The 23707-nt window shown below is 35.7% G+C and overlaps 1 protein-coding gene across 1 annotated transcript in view; it reads left to right on the top strand.

The window, feature by feature from the left end:
- Positions 1-9807: 9807 nt before the first annotated feature.
- Positions 9808-23707, top strand: part of slc6a13 (solute carrier family 6 member 13) — a 22133-nt gene continuing 8233 nt past the window's right edge. Inside the window, exons 1-8 of the mRNA XM_081355751.1 lie at positions 9808-10006; positions 12141-12275; positions 13070-13210; positions 13292-13379; positions 14183-14315; positions 14417-14551; positions 21833-21936; positions 22815-22939. Of these exons, the coding sequence (XP_081211877.1) occupies positions 9829-10006; positions 12141-12275; positions 13070-13210; positions 13292-13379; positions 14183-14315; positions 14417-14551; positions 21833-21936; positions 22815-22939 (1039 nt within the window). The 5' untranslated portion in view covers positions 9808-9828. The remainder of the gene's footprint in view (positions 10007-12140; positions 12276-13069; positions 13211-13291; positions 13380-14182; positions 14316-14416; positions 14552-21832; positions 21937-22814; positions 22940-23707) is intronic.

Genomic DNA, 23707 nt, shown 5'->3' with positions numbered 1-23707 from the left:
AATCACTTGAATGATTCAGTGACAAATACATATTTTAACAGTCTCTTGTCGCCACCTACTGGTGTAACGATGTAATTGATACAATCTTTATTTGAAGCTCCAAGTTACATTCAAAAGGTGATTTGCTCTATTTAGATTGCTAACATAGACATCAGTGTTTATATCCGAACTATAAACTTTTATCCCTATATTTCTGTGATAATTTAAATATTTGTAACACAGCTATAAGGATTCTGTGTGGTTGACAACGGCTCTCTCTGGCTCAGATCTGAATGTTCGCTGTGGTTGTACTCGTCAAAGGTTTAATAGACAGAGCCGATTCATTGTCATTTAGGAATAATATCATGTGGGTGTTTGAATAAAGATCGCAATCTTTTAAAGTCCCCCTGCAGTCAATAATTTTATCCTTTAAAACTCACCTTTGATCACCAAAATAACATATTTTCCTAGAAAAAAATGTCTTCGTGCCTTAAAATAGCATGAATGTAAGTCAACACACTTGCCACATTTAGTATACGCGGTTCTATGAATATGCAAATGAGCCACTAGTTGACGATCACACGTTGATCTGATTGGTTACAAGGTAGTTTGTGACCTCAGAAACACCAGCGATTTCAAAGCATGTTTTTGAGACTGTCTTTGGTTCACTGCAGTTTTAAGGAGAATATACTCAGCAATGGTGTCGACTTATGAATTTACACATGGTTTGTCTTAAAGCACATTAAAAACACCACATAGACACATAAACAACATTAAAAGCTTGATTTTCACCACAGTGGGGTGGTGTAATCATGCAGTTCTAGCAAAATGGCTAAACAAATACTGATATATCTTTATATGGAATAGAAAATAGAAATCCCAATAGAAAAGTCTCTTATACAACATGAAAACATGCCTGCTTTTAACCAATTTATAAGCATATGTCCCATGATCCTCTAGAGATTCAGTCTGAACCCCATTTGTTCATTTGTTGAGAAGCTGGTGTGATCCGGGTGGTCTTTTGAGACCGAGCCATAATGTTTCCTTTCTCTGGTGTCCTTCAGCGGAGAGAGAGAGAGAGAGAGAGAGAGAGAGAGAGAGAGAGAGAGAGAGCGCGTTATGCAATCCGTCAAAGCCTCACGGTCTCAGTGTTTTGTGAATGGGAGCGAGAGGGAGGAGTTGGACTTAGACCATCCAGGACTGACTGACTGACTGACTGACGGGATTCACCAAACCAGAAAGCCTTCACATTATAGAGCAAAACCTGACAATATACAGGACACTTGCCCTGCAACATCCTGATGAAGGGTGAGTTTATCAGATTTTCTTGTGCTGTTTCATGTTTACTCAGAGTAACGCATGCATGCTTGTGTAGATTCTTATCAAAACCAGAAGGAGTTTGTAGTGTCACAAACATGTTTTGACTTATTTTACTTCATAAACAGTTGGAATATCTTTTCAATGAGCATGCAACTTGATTGTTGTTGCAGTTTTGTCGTGCACGGCTCTGACAGGAGTGTGGAAGTGCTTCTGTCTTTCATTACTGACTTTTTTTGGGGTAACACTTCACAATAAGGTTCATTAGTTAGCCTAGTTAACTAACTACCTTAGTGAACATGAACTAATAATGAACAATACTCCTACAGCATTAATTCATCTTAGTTAATATTAATTTCAACATTTACTAATTCATTATCAAAATCAAAGGTTGTATTTGTAAGCATTAGTTAATGCACTGTGAACTAACATGAACAAACAATGAACAACTGTTTTTATTAACTAACATTAACAAAGATTAATAAATGCTGTAACATGTATTGCTCATGGTTAGTTCATGTTAGTTAATACATTAACTAATGTTAACTAATGAACCTTATTGTAAAGTGTTACCCAATTAATTTTTTTAATTTACATTTTAGAATAATAGCGAAGTAACTAAAACTCTAAAAGTTTGGGAGCAAAGCATGTAAAACAGCTCTTTTATAGTCAAGCTTCTTGTTTGTCTAGATTCCAACTTTTCTCATTCATCCTGAAATGCTTTTAAACACTATTGAAGTGTGTGATGAGCAATTCATGATGCTTTTCCTTCACTAAAATATTAGTTTTATAATGACATTTAGTATGTATGCACAATTTGCACTACTGTTCAAAAGCTTGGAGCCAGTAAGAAATGAATAGGCTAATTTTATTCATCAATGATGCATTAAATTGGCCAAAAGTGACAGTAAAGACTAAATAAATGCTGCTCTTTTGAACTTCCATTCATCAAACAATCCTGAAAAATAACATTTATTAGGGTTTCCACAAAAATATGAAGCAGCATGACAGTGATAATAATCATAAATGTTTCTTGATCATCAAATCCTCATATTAGAGTGATTTCTGAAGGATCATGTGACACTGAAGACTGGAGTAATGATGCTGAAAATACAGCTTTGATCACAGGAATAAATTACACTTTACTGTATATTCACATAGAAAACACATTGTAATAATGTTTCACAGTTTTACTGTATTTTTGATCAAATAAATGCAGCCTTGTTGAGTGTAATTTCTTTCAAAAACATTTAAAAAAAACGTGTATGTTTGTGTATAAAATGTATTTTTTACTTATAGAATTACTTCATATTTCAAGCTGTTAGATCATAATGTTGTAAAATCATGAGCACCATAACAATAGTGTGTCTAAACTTAGTTAAAAGAAGAAGAATCAATTGCCTGCAAAGCAACTTCATTCATTCTAAATGTGCAATTCATTTTTTTTTTCACTTTGCGTAAAAAAGGTGGTCAAAACGAATGCAGATGCATGAGGAATTTCAGTCGTGAATCTACACAAATCTGCCACTGTGTGATATATGTAGACGTTTTCAGCTATGCAGTTCATTCCTTTGGGATTTTCCCACTTGCATATTCAGATTTCCACACACCCCATCACAACATATGTTATTCTGCTCGTATAATTGAACAATAAGCCGCAAAAGCACAAATTAAACTCATTAATTTCAATTTGTAGATTGTTAACAGCTACACCCATGAAATAAATGTTTACAAATCAGTTCAATAGTGAAGAATCCACACAATAAGCTGCCAAGCTGAAGATCTTAAATGACACATGCGTGTGATATATGAACGCTCCTATGGCGTTTGGCCCCGCATTGACTGTGCCGTAATATGAGGATTATTTGAGGATCTTTTTGCATGTAAGTTCCAGCTTTGTGTCAGCAAGTTGAGAGATTTATTGAGCTGGCAGAGATTCAAGTGAGCTTTTGTAAAGACTGCGTTTTCATTTGTCCTGCAAGTATCAACCTGCATCGAGAGCTTATTTCTCATACTCCAAATCGTAGTCGTACGTCACACATTTTATTGCTCAGATGTTGCTCTTTCATAGCTCATGAGATTTTGAGATAATTTTGAGACACTTTTGAGTGCAGACTTTTATTATCTTGAGCACAGTTTGAGATATTTTTGAGATCTCTTTTGAAAACTCTAGTTAGGAAAAATGTGAGATTAGTGGAATCGTTTTCTCAGGAGAAACAACTGAGAAGCAGGAGACTTCAAAAGGTCAGTTTGCATCTCATATGTGTCGGAGAGAAACAGTTAAGATATTAAAGTGATCTATGTGCATTTTCTTTTGGTATCATTGGGAAATCTGAGCAGAATTTGAGACATTTCTGAGATCTCTTTTGAAGTCCATTTGCTCGCCATTTTAAGCTCATTGCTGTCTTGGAGAAACAGTTGAGATCACAGAGGTGCCGTTCTTCTTTCCTTTTGCATGTTTGGAAATTCTGAGCAGAGTTTGAGACATCTGAGATCTCTTGAAACTCTAGAGATGATATATGTGAGATTAGCAGGGTTTTTCCCTCAGGAGAAGCGGGAGACTTCAGCTGGTCCGTTTGCGTTTATTTATGTCTAGGAGAAACAGATGAGACATTAAGGAGATCTATGTTGAGTTTTAATTTTTATTTGGTATCTTTGGGAAATGTGAGCAGAGTTTGAGACATGTTTAGATCTCTTGAAACTCTGTAACTGATATATGTGAGATTAAAGGGGTGGTTAATGCCCTTTTCACAAGATGTGAAATTAATCTATGATGTCCCCAGAGTGTGTGTGTGAAGTTTTAGCTCAAAATACCCCACAGATATTTTTATATAGCATGTTAAAATTGTCCGTTTTTGAAGGTGAGCAAAAACGCACTGTTTTTGAGTCGTTGCTTTAAATGCAAATGAGCTGCTGCTCCCGGCACAGAGGGCGGAGCTTCAACAGCTTGTGTCCCTAGCAACTTAGATTACCTCTCACACACACACACTGCACTGAAAATTTCTAAAACTTTTAGCCTTTTATGTTCAAACCGAAGTCAGAAAGATGGAGATACTCTAGAAGAAGTGGCAACATGTAGACAACATTTCTGAATGGTTAGTTGATGAATTTATGTAGCTTGTGTGTAGTTATCTTCTAGTCATTGATTAGCATATTCTGTCTTGATAATCTACAAATCGTGTTCAGGGGGCGGGGTTTATGTAGATTTTAGGGTTGGTGATGTCACTAACCCGGGAGGAATGTGGTGTAGTCTCTACCAGCCGTTTGTTGAAGTCCTTAAAAAGTGATTTCTTTAAAAGCAAATATCTCCCTTTGCTTTGAACTTTGAGCGTCGTAACTTTGCAGATGTTTTTATGCTCAAACAGCAACATTACACACTAACTAAAGTTAGAAAAGTGAAATCATAATCAACCACCCCTTTAAACAGGTTCTTTTCTCATGAGAAACATCTGAGAAGCAGAAGACTTCAGCGGGTCGTTTTGTGTCTTATTGGTGAACGAGACACAGTCGAGACATTAAAGAGGTCTATGTTGAGTTTCTCTTTGGTATCTTTGAGAAATCTGAGAAATCTTCTCTTTTGAAATTCTGCAGATGATATATGTGAGATTAACTGATTCTTTTCTCATGAGAAACATTTGAGAAACCGCATCTCATTGCTGACTAGGAGAAACAGTCGAGATATTAAAGAGATCTGTGCATCGTGCTTCCTAACTTTTGTATCTTTGGGAATTCTGAGCACAGTTTGGGGAACTTTTGAGATCTCTTTTGAAACTCTAGAAATGATATGTTGGTGAGACTAGTAAGCGTTTCTTTGCTCATGAGAAACATCTGAAAAGCAGGAGACTTCAGTTTGCGTCTTATTGGTGCCTACGAGAAACGTTCAAGATTTTAAAGAGATCTATGTTGAGTTTTTTTCTTTGGTATCTTTGGGAAATCTGAGAACAGTTTGAGACATTTTTGAGATCTCTTTTGAAACGCTAGAGATTATATATATGAGATTAGTGGGCGTTTTTCCTCAGGAGAAACATCTGAGAAGCAGGAGACTTCAGCAAGTCCATTTGCTCTCCGTTTAATTTGATTAAAGTGTCCAGAAACAGTTGAGATATTAAAGAGATTTATGTGCCGTTCTTCTTTCCTTTGGGAAATCTGAGCAGAGTTTGAGACATTATTGAGATCAATCCTGAAGTATAAAGGGTTTACTGTGTTTTTTCTAAAAGAGAACAATCTGAGAAGCAGAAACTCAGTTTGGTCTCTGTTTAATCTCTTTGAGATCTAGGAGAAATGATTGAGATACTAAAGAGTTTTTTTTTTCCGGCATAAATCTGTTTTGATTGCAGAGTTTGGTATTGTTGAAAATCTGAGCATGATTGACATGTTTTTGAGATCTATTCTGAACTGCGTCAGAATTTATAACGGGGCGAATATACATATTAACTCTCAGAAAAAAAGGTACGAAAGCTGTCACTGGGACTGTGCCTTTTTAAAAGGTACATTTTTGTACCTAAAGGGTGCATATTGGTACCTTAATGGTACATATTAGTACCTAAAAGGGACAAATTAGTACCTAAAAGGAACAAAAGTGTACCTTTTGAAAAGGTACAGCCCCAGTGACAGCTTTCGTACCTTTTTTTCTGAGAGTGTTGAGTTATAATAACACTACGACCAATCACAACAAGTTATCGCTTAGCTACCAGCAGAGCTAACCGGTAGATTAGACTCTTACCATATCCGGTCGGCAAAACAGCAGAAACGCCCTTCTTGCAAAGGAACGATTCGAGCGCCGTCTTCTGTTCGTCTTTTAGATAAAAAGCCAAGTCTAACTCGTTCATTGTAGCGGCCAAAGCCGTTTCAAACAACTGGTGTTCATCCATAGCCATCTTGCAATGTTTACTAATGACTTCGACGTCACAGCGCTGTCGTCATCTCGCCTCTGGCCCGCCTATATCAGATAACCCGATGTGATTGGTGCAGCTCGGATACAAGGGCATATTTAATGAGCATCATTACTCAACACCAGAGTAACTCGCTGAGCAAATTCAACTTGTGCTCTCGCGAGAACTCTGGATTACCAGGGTAGAATATTTATATTTTTAAAAAAGATTTTTGTCTTTGTTCTGTATGTTTTATGCAAGCGTGTACCACTGAGGAGAAGCATTTCTATTTTCTGTTCTATGAAAGTCTTGAGGTCACTTGTGGTGTTTTTCTGATGAGAACAATCTGAGAGGCAGGAGACTTAAACAGAAAGTCTATTTGCTCTCCTTCTAATATTATTGAGAAACAATTGAGATTTGTTTGTCACTTTTCCGTCCTAAGGGGCAAACGGCCCTCAGAAGCTCAGCTCTATAGGACTAATGTGTGATCTCATCTCTGGCCGAGTGAAAACGTCAGTAAACTGAGATCAAACCGTCTCATCTACCAAACAAACCAGAAGTCTGTTCTGCCTCACGCTGCCAGTCCTTCATTCCTTCAGGTGTCTTGTTAATGCAAGCGTCTATTTATACCAGTCTGGTAATGCTGTTCGGTTTTCACTGACGACTGTGACACTGGCACTTCCCCCTCCTGTTTCTGCAAAAGAAAAAGAGCACATTCTCAAGGCCTCTGACTCTGCGGGACGTCCAGCATGTTTGAAACCTCATGCATGTTGAACAGACTTTGTTTGACTCTGATTAACTTTGTATATTCTGGTTCCTTCACTGTAAAAACGAATTGTTGGTTTAAGTTACCTGGTTGCCTTAAAAATTTGAGTTCATTGTAATTAAACAATTGAGTTAATGCAATGAAGGAGATTGGTTTAATCAATAGAAACTCAAAATATTAAGTTATCTGAACCACATTAATTATCTAAGTTGATTTGACAAAAGATAAAAAAGTTGTGATTACAGATAATGAAAATATTTTTTTACAGTGTTGAAGCTGGTTTTGTTTCAGGACTCACACCAAGAGTTGTTCAGGGTACAAAGTTCAGTGAAAAAGTGCTGAAATGTATTTAAAACAATGACAAAAAAGTTCTTTCACTGGATGTACAATAGCCTGGACATACAGCAAAACATCTCCTTTTGTGTTCCACGTAAGAAGGAAAGCCATTACGGCTTAAAAATGACAGAGTTGTTTAATGTCTTTGATTTGTACTACTGAAACGCACAGATGAGTCCGACTCGTTAATATAAGCTGACAGATATGAACACAGTGAGGGAGTCTTCTGTTTCGCACACAGAGAGAGTCTTTTCAGCAGTGCTGGGTGTTGGGTAGCCGTATCCCACAATGCTTGTGTGATCTGTCACTATCATGGCATGCATTTGGTCATGTGATGCTGTCTCCAGTAATGCTCTCCAGAATGGGATAGTGAGTTCTGTCATCATTTACATAACATGGTAATGCATAGTAATTTTTACATAATTGCTGTCCTGAGAGCCAATTGAGTGTGTTGCTATGCAGTTGCTAAGGTGTCCTGAGTGTTTTTGGAACATGTTGCTTTCCAGTTTTCTATGTGGTTGTTAAGGAGTCTTGAGTGTTTTTATCATGTTGCTATGCAGCTGCAAAAGTATTCTATTGTAAGAGTTGTTTTGTGTTTTGCTATGTAGTTACTAAGGTGTTGCTATGTCATTGCTAAGGTCTTCTGAGTGTTTTTTAACATGTGCTGTGCAGTTGCAAAAGTGTTCTACAGTAAGAGTTGTTTTGTGTGTTGCTATTGCTATACAGTTGCTAGGGTGTTGTTATGTGGATGTTAATGAGTCTTGAGGGTTTTAACATATCGCTATGTAGTTGCTAGGGTGTTGTTATGTGAATGTTAAGGTGTTTTGAGTGTTTTTAACATGTTGCTATGCAGTTACTAAGGTGGTTGCCATGTGGTTGTTAAGGAGTATTGAGTGTTTTAATATGTTGCTATGCAGTTGCAAATGCATTCTATGGCAGGAGTTGTTTTGTGTGTTGCTATACAGTTGCTAAGGTGTTGCTATGTGGATGTTAAGGAGTCTTGAGTGTTTAACATGTTGCTATGCAGTTTCTAGGGTATTGCCATGTGTTTGTTAAAGTCTTGAGGGTTTTAACATGTTGCTAGGGAGTTGCAAAATCATTCTACAGTACGTGTTGTTTTGCATGTTGCTAGGCAGTAGCTAGGCTGTTGCTATGTGGTTGTTAAGGAGTCTTGAGTGTTTTAACATGTTGCTACACAGTTGCTAGGGTGTTGCTATGTGGTTGTTACAGAGTCATGAGTGTTTATATTATGTTGCTATGCTGTTGCTAGGGTGTTGCTATGTAGTTGTCAAGGAGTCTTGAGTGTTTTAACATGTTGCTATGCAGTTGCAAAAGCATTTAACAGTAAGTATTGTTTTGTGTGTTGCTAGGGTGTTGCTATGTTGATGTTAAGGAGTCCTGAGTGTTTTTATTATGTTGCTATGCTGTTGCTAGGGTGTTGCTATGTTGATGTTAAGGAGTCCTGAGTGTTTTTATTATGTTGCTATGCTGTTGCTATGTGGTTGTTAAGGAGTCTTGAGTTAAAATATTGCTATGCAGTTGCAAAAGCATTCAACTCTAAGAGTTTTTTGTGTGTTGCTATGCAAAGGTGTTGCAATGTGAGTGTTTTTAAGCCTACATGTATTTTATATAAGGTCAGTGAAGGGCCTTTATGTCCTTGTGAGTTTTTTCACATGCTGTATTTGCATTAAGCCACAACAGATCACTTGTTTTGTGGCTTCTGAATGCAACGGTTACAGACATCATGACAAAACATGCAATAATATGCATGGAATTGAGTGGGTTCACCACATTTACACAAAGAGCCGGGCTTTTGTGCACAGACTGGTTTATGAAAGGATCTGGTCTGAAAGGGTGTGTTCGGGCCTTGTATCTTCATGTTTTACCAGGTAATAACTTTTGGTCTTTTACCATGAATGAAAACACTGTTGTCAATCGTTTAAAAGATTTAGTTTGAATTAATTACACCATTCATTGATCAAAATAAATCAAGCGTAGCGTAAGTTCTGGCAGGTCATGTTAGTCAAGCTCGCATAAGCATACTCTCAGCTGATCCTCTACCTATAGGAATACGACACCTCTCAGTGTATACATATAAGCTCCTTCACTATTATCAGCAGCTATCGTGTTTCTTAATTACCCTCCTCTCTCCCCAGCTCCACCTCTCGTCAGTCAGGATTTGGCATTCTGGTTCCCCCTGAATCAGAATAAATTCTCAAATTATGTTGCACTTTAAAATCTTGAATTACTGATCTGCATACATTCATGTTGGTTCTGTTCTGTTTACCCTTAGTGGGGTTATTGCTGCACGGATGCGCCCAGAACAGAACCATACCGCCAATCCACACTGTATGCTAATTGTCAATCATATTTGACGATATTTGTCCTGACAGAACCACAAATGATTAATTGCATGTGATTATAACTGCATTAAACAGTGCTACTCTTGTCTCGATCACATCATAGCAGTCACGAGTTTATTCAAAACACGTTTTTATATTTTAAAATATGATTTTATTTTATATGCTTTCTACAGGAGAGAAAGAGATCGCGACCAAGATGGACCCGTCTAACGGGCTAAACCGTCCGCTGGAGATCGTCCCGCACGCCGAGGTGAAGATGACAGAACGAGGACAGTGGAGCAACAAGCTGGAGTTTATCCTCTCGGTGGCCGGAGAAATCATCGGACTGGGAAACGTGTGGCGCTTCCCGTATCTCTGCTATAAGAACGGTGGAGGTGAGGAGGAAGGAATGATACTGAATAATAATCATGTACCTCAAAAAATACTTGCATGCATGTGCAAAAACCTGGAGTTACTATGATACAATGTCCAAAAATCCACATTATGCAATGGTACATCGCCAAATAAAATATAGTATTACCATGGTAAATATAAAAAAAATTACATAAATTCATCAAAAAGTACCATAGTACTACCATGGTACTTTAGGAAGTACATTGGAGTTCCATATAAATATCATGGTACATAAATTGGTATTACTGTAACATGATACATGTCCAAAAGCATATTATTTACCATGGTACATGTCAAAAACAGGGTATTACCATGGTAAATTTCCAGTAAAAACATAGTACATGTCCGAAAAAAAATCATGCGTTTCCAGTATACATAGTATATGTCCAAAAAACAAAGTGTTATGATGGTGCATGTCCAAAAACATGACATTACAATGTAATGTTACTCGTTCAAAAATGTGGTATTACCATGGTACATGTCTAAAATAGTTAAGGCATTATCATGGCATATGTCTAAAAACATGGCATTACTATGATACATGTCTAAAAATATATACTGTAAATATATTATCATGGTACATGTCCCGACAGATATAATCAGATAAGGTCTCAAAAGTTCACGTGTGTGACGTTGCACCATCAGCTTTTATGATTCACTCTACAGAGATTTAGCAGGTAAACAGTGTTACATCAGTCCAGTGTTAGTGCTGATTGAAGTCTTGTGTAATCGGAGAATCCCTGACTCATTAACACACCTCTGGGAGAAAGAGAGTTTGTCCAGTCTCTGAAGAGAAGAGAGAATGTGGGACGTGTCTGAACGCTTCCCTGCTCTACATCCAGACTCACTTAACTTAAATATATCAGATTATCTAACATAAAGATAGATCTTTCAGATGCCACGGACCACAAGTCTGATCATCAATGTGGAAAAAAGCAGCTATATATTTTCATGAATAAAGATTGAATTAATACTCTATTATTAATATGTTAAAATATTATTATTATTATTATTATTATTTTAAATATTTAGTTATTGTACTGTTAGATGTATTATGCATATATTTATTATTTAAATCGAATTTGATTTATTTTTCTATTTTTACATTATTGAATTTTTTCTACTCACTATTGTACTGTTAGATGTACTATTTATTTAAAAATGTAAATAAATAATACATTTAATTATTACATTCATAATACAATTTATTTACATTATTTATTTAAATCTAATTTAATTAATTTTTTTTAATTTATTTTTTATTGTAATCAGTCAATTTATTTAAATCACATATATTAATTTATTATTTATTATTTATTTAAATCAGATGTTATGTATTTTAATCTTTATTTATTATTTTTTTAAATAAAATGTTATTCCTTTATTTTAATATTTTAATATTAATAAATACAGTATATTTAATCAATTTATTTATTAATAATGTATTATTTATTTATGTATTTAAAAAAAAAACTTTATTATTATCATTTTTTATAAAAAAATATATATTTATTTTAATCAAATGTATTTATTTATTTGTAAATGTATTTATTTAGATTTTTATCATTTATTTATTATAACTTTTGTCTACACTGTGTTTCTCTAAACCGGTTTGTAAAGCGTATAGCGGTGTAGAGGATCCTATAGGCTTTGATAAAGATCAACACAGTCTAGATCCCGAATGCTTTTAACGTTTGCCAGGTGTTTGTGAAACTGACCTATTGATCCGACAGTTGGCCTGATGAAAGTGTTACCAGTTCAGAAGGTGAAAGGTCACAGCTGTTGTTTGATCAGCTCATAGCGTGAGTCCATACCGAGACGTTTGGGCCTTTGGGAACATTTCGAACGTTCGCTGAAGTCGTCTGATGTTTCTCCTGAGAAAAAGAGCCCATGCACTCACTTAATATTGTTGGGTTAAAATAACCCAATGACGTAAACAAATGACCCAACACATTTGAAAGATAACCCAACATAATGACCCAACATGCGTAAACCAGCGGTTGGGTTAAAAGAATAACCCAAGGTTTTTTACTGTGCAGTAATCACACGCTTTTCCTCTAGAGTCTCAAAACTGCTCAGGTTCTCCTCATGATCGATGTCTTTATCCTCTTCCAGGTGCGTTTTTCATTCCCTACCTGATCTTCCTCTTCACCTGCGGCATTCCCGTGTTTTTCCTGGAGATCTCCCTGGGTCAGTTCACCAGCCAGGGAGGAATCACATGCTGGAGGAAGATCAGCCCGCTGTTTGAAGGTCAAGCATCAGTTCTCGTCTGAACCCTTTCAATATAACTCCACATGTTAGTTATTTGAAGATTTCAAGAAGCAATGAAAAATAAAATAAAAATTGTTGCTGTTAGATACACTGTAAAAAATAATCGAATTTTGTAAATAAAACAGATTATTGGCATAAGACATTTTACAAGAAAATATTTTTAGTTTTAATTCAATGGCGTTTCTTCATAATTATTTGTGAAATTTACTAGTGATTTATGAGTGAGAATTGTTTCAAATTAAATCCTACGCCATTTTTTTTCAGCATATATAAGGTAAAATATAAACTACCGTAATTAGCATAGTACAAACAGTAGCAGGAGAATTTATAATTTTTTCCATTAAAATTGTAGAACAATGTTGTAGCTTTTACATAATCTGTTCAATTAATATTCATTGTAATAAAATAATACCACAAAATATTTAGTATTTAGTTTCTATATTATTTATATACGGTTATAGTATTTTACATTTATTTATATATTTTCAGCTTTCATTTTAGTCCTGGTTATAGACGTTTTATGTGCTTTTGCCATTTTTTGTATTTTTATTAAAAAATATAATAATTATTTTTTTGTTTTAGTTTTAATTTAAGTAGTTTTAGTGCTTATTTTATTACAGTTACAGGGCAACATTTTATTTTATTCCAGCTTTATTTCAATTACAGAAAATGATTTTAGTTGTTTTAGTTTGCTCTAAAAACACTGATTTTGATTCTATTTAAAAATCATGAAGTGATTCGACTCACGATCGATCGGTCTTTCTCGACTGTAGGCATCGGATACGCCACTCAGGTGATTGTGGCTCTGCTGAACTTCTACTATATCATAGTTTTGGCCTGGGGAATATTTTATCTGTCCTTCTCCTTCACCTGGGATCTGCCGTGGTCGTCCTGCAACAACACCTGGAACACAGGTGACGCATGTTAACATGAATTCACTCCAGAAATGCATAGATCCAGAACAACAATCCAGAGATTCCTGTCGTTTTCCACAGATTCCTGCATGGAATTCCAAAGACGAAATGATTCCATTGACCAAAGTCACCTTGAAAACGCAACATCGCCTGTGATCGAGTTTTGGGAGTACGTTTTTACAAGCATCTTCAATGTCCTGCATCTTCTTTCTTACTCTAACATTCCATTTTGTCATTGTGCAAACATTATTGGAATGTCACTTTTGAAAGTTCTTTGAACATTCTAAAACATGCAACATTTAAAAGAAAACATTCCAGGAACAGATCACTTTGAATGAACGTTCTATTAATGTTCCTGGAAGAACGTTCCCTGTTAGATGGGGCTGGTTGTACTTTTTAGATCTCAGAATACCTCAGATGTCAAGCTACTTTGGCTTTAAAGGAACACGGCGACTTTTTGGGACTTTAGCTTTAGCTGACGCACCCACCGCTAGCCTAGCTTAGCACAAAGACTGGAGGTAAACGGCTCCAGCTAGCATTATTTTGTCACATATTGGGAGCAGTATGCTAGCTGGAGCCGTTTACCTCCAGTCTTTGTGCTAAGCTAGGCTAGCGGTGGGTGCGTCAGACAGAGCTACAGCACTCACGGAGATGAGAAGGGTGTGTGTGGACTTATCTAACTCTGGGGGATACAGGGAATGAGCTAAAGTCCCAAAAAGTCGGCGTATTCCTTTAAGCTATTTTTGCATTTCTTCAAACATGTTTTGCTTGAATACCTTCAAGTTTCTTGACTTTAAAATTCAGGATAAATCAAACATAAACTTGTCCATTCTTTATTAGAAAATCAGCAAAACCTGCTTTCTAGCAGGCTAACTATTCCAAGTTTATGCCACCTGATCCTGAAACTTGTCCAACTGCCCAAGAAAGCGTGATTTGAAGGAGACTCCAGCTGATTTGTCTGTGTCTCTGTAGACGGAGGGTTTTACGGATCTCCTCTGGGATGGAGGAGATGGGAACGCTGCACTGGGATCTGGTCCTCTGTCTGCTGTTGGCCTGGGTTATGTGTTATTTCTGCATCTGGAAAGGCGTCAAATCCACCGGCAAGGTACATGTTGGTTTCTTTCAAGTTTTGCCCCATCAGTTCATTAAAATTATAAAGCAGACTTTGAAAATGATGTACCTTTTTGTTTTGCTGTCCCCCAACAGGTGGTGTACTTCACTGCGACCTTCCCGTATGCGATGCTGCTGATTTTACTGATCAGAGGAGTCACGCTGCCAGGAGCGTCCCGTGGGATCCAGTTCTACCTTTATCCCGACCTGGGAAGGTTAGCGGACCCGCAGGTATCGCAGCTTTTCATCTTTACTACTGCAGTCCTGAAATGTAAAGTCTACTTGTTATGACTAGAAAGGAACTGTTTGACCTCGTTGAGACATTATACTTGCATTAATATTATTTAATACTTTTGTTATTGTAATATTTAAATATAAATATATATATATATATATAATAAATATGTTCATATTTAGATAAATTTAATTATTTTATATTATTTTATTATAATTTTTAATATAATTAAATTTTTAAGTGCCCCATTATGCTTTTCCGAATATTACCTTTCATGTTGTGTGTAATCTCACTGTTCATGGATATAAAAGGTCCTACAAAACACAAAAACATATAAAAGTGAATATGTATAGTTTTAAAGATCAAATTCGACTCTGAAACAAGTTGTCAGTAATTCCAGACTCACTTACTTTGACTTTCCTACTTAACAAAGTAACAAATTTGTATAATGCCAGCCTCTGATCTTCATTGGCTGATGGTGAACAGCGTCTGCTTTGTCCCTCAAACACTGTAGTTTTAGCTGAGACTGGAAGAGTTTCATTCTTGTTGTTCATGTCGAGACACTGTTTTCTGTGAATCCACATTGATGCACTTCAAAAGGATGAGACTCGCGCTGGAATTGGTACAGAAAACAGACTGGGCCATCTGACCAATCAGAGCAGAGCAGACCAATCACAACAGACTGGGCCATCTGACCAATCAAAGCAGAGTAGACCAATCACAACAGACTGGGCCATCTGACCAATCAAAGCAGAGTAGACCAATCACAACAGACTGGGTCATCTGACCAATCAGAGCAGAGTAGACCAATCACAACAGACTGGGTCATCTGACCAATCAAAGCAGAGTAGACCAATCACAACAGACTGGGTCATCTGACCAATCAGAGCAGAGTAGACCAATCACAACAGACTGAACCATCTGACCAATCAGAGCAGAGTAGACCAATCACAACAGACTGGGTCATCTGACCAATCAGAGCAGAGTAGACCAATCACAACAGACTGGGTCATCTGACCAATCAAAGCAGAGTAGACCTATCCCAACAGACTGGGTCATCTGACCAATCAGAGCAGAGTAGACCAATCACAACAGACTGAACCATCTGACCAATCAGAGCAGAGTAGACCAATCACAACAGACTGGGTCATCTGACCAATCAGAGCAGAGTAGACCTATCACAACAGACTGGGTCATCTGACCAATCAGAGCAGATTAGACCAATCACAACAGACTGAACCATCTGACCAATCAGAGCAGAGTAGACCAATCACAACAGACTGAGCCATCTGACCAACCAAAGCAGAGTTGACCAATCACAACAGACTGGGCCATCTGACCAATCAGAGCAGAGTAGACCAATCACAACAGACTGAGCCATCTGACCAACCAAAGCAGAGTTGACCAATCACAACAGACTGGGCCATCTGACCAATCAGAGCAGAGTAGACCAATCACAACAGACTGGGTCATCTGACCAATCAAAGCAGAGTAGACCTATCACAACAGACTGGGTCATCTGACCAATCAGAGCAGAGTAGACCAATCACAACAGACTGAACCATCTGACCAATCAGAGCAGAGTAGACCAATCACAACAGACTGAGCCATCTGACCAACCAAAGCAGAGTTGACCAATCACAACAGACTGGGCCATCTGACCAATCAGAGCAGAGTAGACCAATCACAACAGACTGGGCCATCTGACCAATCAGAGCAGAGTAGACCAATCACAACAGACTGGGCCATCTGACCAATCAAAGCAGAGTAGACCAATCACAACAGACTGGGCCATCTGACCAATCAAAGCAGAGTATTTCAGAGAGACTGAATCTTCTAACGAACCGTTTCAGACTCTTGAAATGAGCTGATGCTGCAATGTATATAATGAGAATATTAAAGTGTTTATTGACCTTGGATGCAGGTGAACCTATTATCGGAGATCCAAAACAAAATTATGAATCTTTAAAACAGCGTAACGGGGCACTTTAATTAATTTCATCACTTGCAAAATGACAGTGCAGACCAAAAGTTTGGGTTTGAAAAATCGTATTTGTGTTATATTGAGTCCACAAGTGTGTTTTGTAATTCCGCAAGTGCATTGTTTTCGCTTAAACACACAGTGCCTTGAGTCGAAAGGTCACGTGATTTGTCTACCCAGGTGCTATTCGTGGCCCGGGGCAGGACGCCCAGCAGGGGAACGTTGTTTTCTGTCCTTCTTTGATTGCGTCCATCTGTGCGTTTGACCTTTGATCCGATTTTCTCATCTGCGTCACAAGAAGACCCCCAAACCCATGTGATTTCTGAGAACAGGCCATCACACGGCCACCCAGATGTATCCCAGCATTCCTTAACGTCGGAAAGAACTGCTTAAAACCTCTTCTGGAAAATCTATGTATAGCGACAAGGTTGGATTTGAGAGATAGCATTGGTTGTGTTGACGTCATTTCAACTTAGAGGCATAAAAATGAGGCTAATTAAACTAAATGTTATACCCATGGCTGTTGAGGCCAACATTAATGAAATCTTCAGCTAGAAAAGTACAGTAAACGGCTGGACAAAGTTCATTAATTGGCGATCTAAGGCTTCTAAAACTTGGTTAAAAGTGGCATTCATAAGCCATTTTAAATCTGTAAAGTGTTATAGGATATTCAACAAGATTTAATTTTGTCTTCAGCCTCAGATGGAAAAGAATTAAAACCTCTTTTTGTTCGATACGGGCATGTTTGGCTGCATTTCAGAAACATTTTTTGCTCTTAGATGTATAAAAACGAGGATAATGTATAAAAACCTTCAGCTAGAAAGCTAAACGGTTGTACAAAGTTGGTCAAATCAGTGATCTAAGGCTCAAAAACTTGAGCATAATGGATCATATACTTTAAAATCAGCATGAATCGATATTCATAACCCATTTTAATTCTGCAAGAATTGGATTTGAGAGATACCCATGGCTTTTTTGACATCTTTTGGCTTTAAATGTATACAAATGAGGCCCACATTAATGAAATCTTCAGTTAGAAAAGTAAACGGTTGGACATCTAAGGCTTCTTAAACTTAAGTATCATGGTTCAAATTGTTTAAAAGTGGCATTCATAAGGTATTTTAATTCTGTAAAGTGTTATAGGATATTCAACAAGATTTCATGTTGAAATAGAGATCGACCGATATTGACTTTTTATAACCGATAACAATTGTGATTATTTGCATGTTTATATGCCCGATAACCGATATACGGAACCGATATATATATATATTTCTGTTTTTGACAGTTATAACAGCACTGAACTGAACAAAACTGTTATTTTCTATACTGTAATTTCAAACTGTAGTTTCCTTGCATTCATAACAAAACACACTTCTACATCAATAAACAATGGAGTTTGAAAGAGTGCAACAAATAAAGTTACTAAGGTGTCTCTTAAATAAAAGCTTAATTGTGACAGGACTTGACGGATTATCACCATTTATCGTTGAATCCGATAAAAAAAAACCGATACTCGATTATGAAAAAAATGTTTAAACATCAGGAAAAAATATCGGTAAAACAGATTATCGGTCAATCACTAATTATAAACCTACTTTGGTCAATACAGGCATGTTTGGTTGGATTTGGGACATAAACTATTGACTTTTTTTGGTCGTAGATGTATAAAAATTCAACAAATTCTTGTGGGTTTACATGAACTTGGCTATAATGGGTCAGATTCTTTAAAATCAACATGAATTGACATTCATAACCCATTCATAATTCTGTAAATGTTGGATTTGCTGTTTTGACATCTTTTGTTCTTAGATATACATATGAGGCCAAAATCAATGAAACCTTCAACCAGAAATATAAACAGTTTGACAAAGTTAGTCAAATCGGTAATCTATGTCTTTAAAAACTTAAGCATTAAATTGCTTAAAAAGTGCCATTTATAAGCAATTTTAATTCTGTAAATGTTATAGGATAGATTTGTTGACTTCAGCCTCAAATAAAAATGCATAATAAACATCTTTTTGGTCAATACTGACATGTTTGGTTGGATTTTGACATAAACCATTTACTTTTTTTGGTCGTAGATGTATAAAAATTCAACAAATTCTTGTAGGTTTACATGAACTTGGCTATAATGGGTCAGATTCTTTAAAATCAATATGAATCGAAATTCATAACCCATTCATAATTCTGTAAATGTTATAGGATAGATTTGTTGACTTCAGCCTCAAATAAAAATGCATAATAAACATCTTTTTGGTCAATTCTGACACGTTTGGTTGGATTTGAGAGATAACCCTTGCTGTTTTTGGTCTTAGATGTGTAAAATGAGTCCAGTTCAACAAAATCTTGTGGGTTTATGTGAACAGTTATTCAAATCGGTGATCCATCATGGGTCATATCCTTTAAAATCAACATGAATTGACATTAATAACATATTTGAATTCTGTGAAGGTTGGAATTGTGAGAGAGCCATTGGGCTGATGAAGTTAGTCAGAAATTCGTGAAGGGTTGTGTGTCGCTTGGAGGTTTTAAAGGGAGTGTGAGGAATTTTCCTTGTGGAAAAGCACCAGTTCTGTAGCCAAGAGCACATGAAGAAGAAGCGAAGTGATTAGATGCGCGATTTTCACCTGCTGGACGGCAAAAAAAAGTCTTCTGAGCAGATGTTTGTATAGGACAGAGATTACACAAGTCTTGTACAGTACATGTGTCACGTTGTGCGTCTTGTGTCGTAAGAGCTTTAAAAATCCACATCGCCTGTGGCGGCACGTGAACGATTGAAGTTACAAATAAACAGAAAGCGCTGGGATTGATGTCAGAGAGTTTGATTGACAAGCTATTAGCAAAACTACCGTCAGCATGTTTTTCCCAGATCATGTCTACACTCGTTTCAGGACTTAAAGACTAATAAACAACATCTCTAGTCTTTCAGCTTGTCCATTCAAGCTTATTACCTGAAGCCAAATTAATTAAACTGCTAATCATGTCACACACACACACACACACACACACACACACACACACACACACACACACACACACATACACTGTAAAAAATTAACAGTTGGATCAACTTAAAAAAAATACTTCAATTGGTAACACCTAAAGAAATTAAGTTTTCTCAACTTAAATTAGCACGTTTTATCATGAAAAATATGATTATTTAAGTTGAGAAAACTTAATTTCTTTAGGTGTTACCAATTGAAGTAATTTTTTTAAGTTGATCCAACTGTTCACTTTTTACAGTGTATATTCAAAACCTCATTTTACATAAAAAATTTATGTTATATTATACCTGCAATTAAATATTTTATTTATTTGAAAAAAAAATATTTATTTTATTTAGGGATGTCCCGATCCGATCCACGGCATCGGTATCGTGCCGATACTGGCCCAAAATGCTAGATCAGATATCGGAGGGGAGAAAAAAAATGTATCCGATACCTATGATCCGATACCCATTAGGGGTGGAACGGTAGGTATTCGCACTGAACGTTCGTTCGGTGCATGGATTTACACAGAGAATTCACGGTATAAAAATAAATAAATCTCGCGTGCACATTAATTAATGTAATACGGAACTAACGTTACTGTTAGATACGCGCATATGCGGGTTCTTTAGGGACACCTAATCTGTAGCCCGCCTTAGCTCTGAACGCGCGTCTACATCGCTTCAAACGCTCACTTTATCATTATACGCGCGCGCGTCCTATTCGCTTTGGACGCGCGAATGGATTCAAACTGTTCAAGCATCGAACTAGACGCGATAGACGCAAATTTGACGCTCTATTCGCATTTGGTTTGAACCATAGGGTTTGAACGCAGCAAAATGAACAGGCTGCGATGCCAAGATTGCAATGCTGGAGTGTGTGTGTGTCAGAGAGAGAGGCACGGGCGCGATCGAACAGTAGAAACACAAAAACATACTCCGTCATTTTCATACAGGACATCATTAAAACTGCAAAAAGTGTTTAGCCTACTTATATTTGTATATAAACTCTTGTCAAACTGTAACTGTCACCCAACCAAAATCTCTCTCTCACACACACATACACACACACACACACACACACACACACACACACACACACACACACACACACACACACACACACACACACACACACACACACACACACACACACACACACACACTCGCTGTTTAAAAGCAAAAATGATCTCATCTTTTGGACATTCATCATTGCATTGGTTTTCATTTCTTGTCCTAAAACAGAGCACTCATCTGTTTATTTTTAAGTTACACATTCTACATTGAATAAAAAAGAAAATCAAATGTGTTTTTAAAAGTAGTATTATTTTAAACAGAAATAAATTATTTATAATTCAGATGAGAATGAAGTTAAAGTTAATTAAAATTTTAAGGAAACAAATATATTGATCTGAAATATAGCAAATTAATTTTAAATTCATTCAGGTTACCAAACATATCTCAAGGTCTTTTGAATAAAGGCTGGCAGTCTTTCATTATCAGCTGTTGTTGTGGACTATATACTGGAGAAGTATTTGTTCTCCATTTGAGTGAGATGTTTTTAAGTGGCTAATTGAGCAAAGTGCTTCCATTATATTTTATTATTATTAGTATTAGTTCAAGCATAAAATAAAAATATCGGATTGGTATCGGTATCGGCAAATAGCCAAAGCTGCGGCATCGGTATCGGTATCGGAAGTGAAAAAGTGGTATCGGGACATCCCTAATTTTATTTTATATATAATAAAAAAATACATTTTCTTTTATTTTATTTTTATATTATATTATAATATATATATATATATATATATATATATATATATATATATATATATATATATATATATATATATAATTTTATATAAAATATGAATTTTGTATAATACCCAAAATAAAATATTAAATAAAATGAAATTAATAAGTTGTTAAATGTATATGTTTATAATTTAAATTATGTATAATTTAATTATTAATTATATAATGCAAAATTGGCAAGTATACTAGACTTGCAATTTTATATCTTATATAAAAAATCTATATGTTATTTAATACCCAAAATGTAATAATAATAGTTAAAAACTACACATTAGACCCAAAGTGCTGAACATATATAAATAAAACAAATGAAAATAAAAAAAATAATTAACAATCATGAGAATCCAAAAAGCTAGAGAGCACAATAAGAGAATAAGAGATGGATGCCTAACACATAATAAGGACATTTATTTTCTCTATTTATTTGTCTGTTCATCATCAGTATATATTACAGTTGTTTTAAAAGCATAAGATCTGTGTTTGTGTTTTGAGGTGTGGATGGACGCCGGCACGCAGATCTTCTTCTCGTACGCGATCTGTCTGGGTTGCCTGACCGCGCTCGGAAGCTACAACAAATACAACAACAACTGCTACAGGTGAGGACACGACACACACATTACTAGCTCTCATTTCTGTTCAGTATCTATTCAACATCAGTACTAGACACCACAGGATGTGTTTCTTTGACTATAGTCACAACAAAACACTTTAAACCTCACATTTAGTTGTAAACTATGAGATTGATTAACTCTATAATAGAACTGACTCATTAGAATCATTTGATTCCAAACCCAAGATAGATAATATAGATATTATGTGTGACCCTGGTTCACATCACCAGTCACGATTCGCACGGCTATATCTGTGGCAATAGCCAACAATACATTGCATGGGTCAAAATGATCGATTTTATCTTTTATGCCAAAAATCATTAGGATATTAAGTAAAGATCATGTTCCATGAAGATATTTAGTAAATATTCTACCGTAAATATATAAAACATTTATTTTTGTGAATGCAGCACAATCGCCAACATAAATGCACAACTTTCTCAATGTTTCGATTTTTTTGCACCCTCAGATTCCAGATTTTCAAATAGTTTTATATTGTCCTAACAAACCACACATCAATGGAAAGCTTATTTATTCAGCTTTCAGATGATGTATACATCTCAATTTCTAAAAATGACCCATGTGACTGGTTTTGTGGTCACATTTAGCAATTCTGTGAATCTATAGTCTCTACATGATATGTTCTGCAGAGAGCTGGTTATAGTGTGTGATAGGGCCGAATGTGTTTCTCGTTTGCGTCTCGTTGCTCGGCCTGATCTCAGACTGCAAGTAATATAACAGTCCTAAACTTGAGAAATGTGCAGCGCTGCGATTCATCACGTCCATGTGGTTTCACTCTTTGAAATCTGATCACTTTAAATTGCTTTGATATTTGCCTAACACACGATGTTTTCTGTGTTCAGGGATTCTTTGGCTCTGTGTTTCCTGAACAGCGGAACCAGTTTTGTTGCTGGATTTGCAATCTTCTCGATTCTTGGCTTCATGTCTTACGAACAGAACGTCCCGATTTCAGAAGTGGCCGAATCTGGTGGGTTCTGCTTCACCCATCCGGTGTTTATATATATATATATATATATATATATATATATATATATACAGTAATATACATCTAATGTATTTAAAGAGAATGATCATATAATTAATTTAAATATTATATATTAGCTAACATTATATACATATACAATTAACAAACAGAAATTATTTAATATTTTATTATGGGTATTATATAATATATACAAATAATATTATAATATAATATATATTTAATAATAATACATTTAAAATAAAGGTAATATATACTTTTATATTAAATTATATTAGGAATATATATATATATATATATATATATATATATATATATATATATATATATATATATGAAGAGTTCAGATGCAAAAGCCTCTAAGTGCCATCTGAAATTTTCTTCTAGAATGATAATTTTTATCAAGCTCATATATTTAAGTTCAGTAATTTCACTTTAATGACAATGAAGATTACCTATTAATTGACATTTAAGTGAAATTACTGAACTTAAATATACAAGCTTTATAAAAATGATCATTCTAGAAGAAATTTTCAGATGGCACTTAGAGGCTTTTGCATCTGAACTCATATATATTTCGAATATTTTGTCTATTATATATTCTTAATATATTCCTAAATATATATTTTTATATAATCCCCATATATATTTATATATATATATTTTTTTTTATTATTATTTTTTTTTATACATTGGAGCCAATGCAAATTGTCAAGCTTTATTAAATTTGCTTATTTTATATTTTGCATACAA

Source organism: Scardinius erythrophthalmus (assembly GCF_964197995.2).
Source record: "Scardinius erythrophthalmus genome assembly, chromosome: 24".
Lineage (NCBI taxonomy): Eukaryota > Metazoa > Chordata > Actinopteri > Cypriniformes > Leuciscidae > Scardinius > Scardinius erythrophthalmus.
This window is presented reverse-complemented; position numbering and strand designations above follow the sequence as displayed.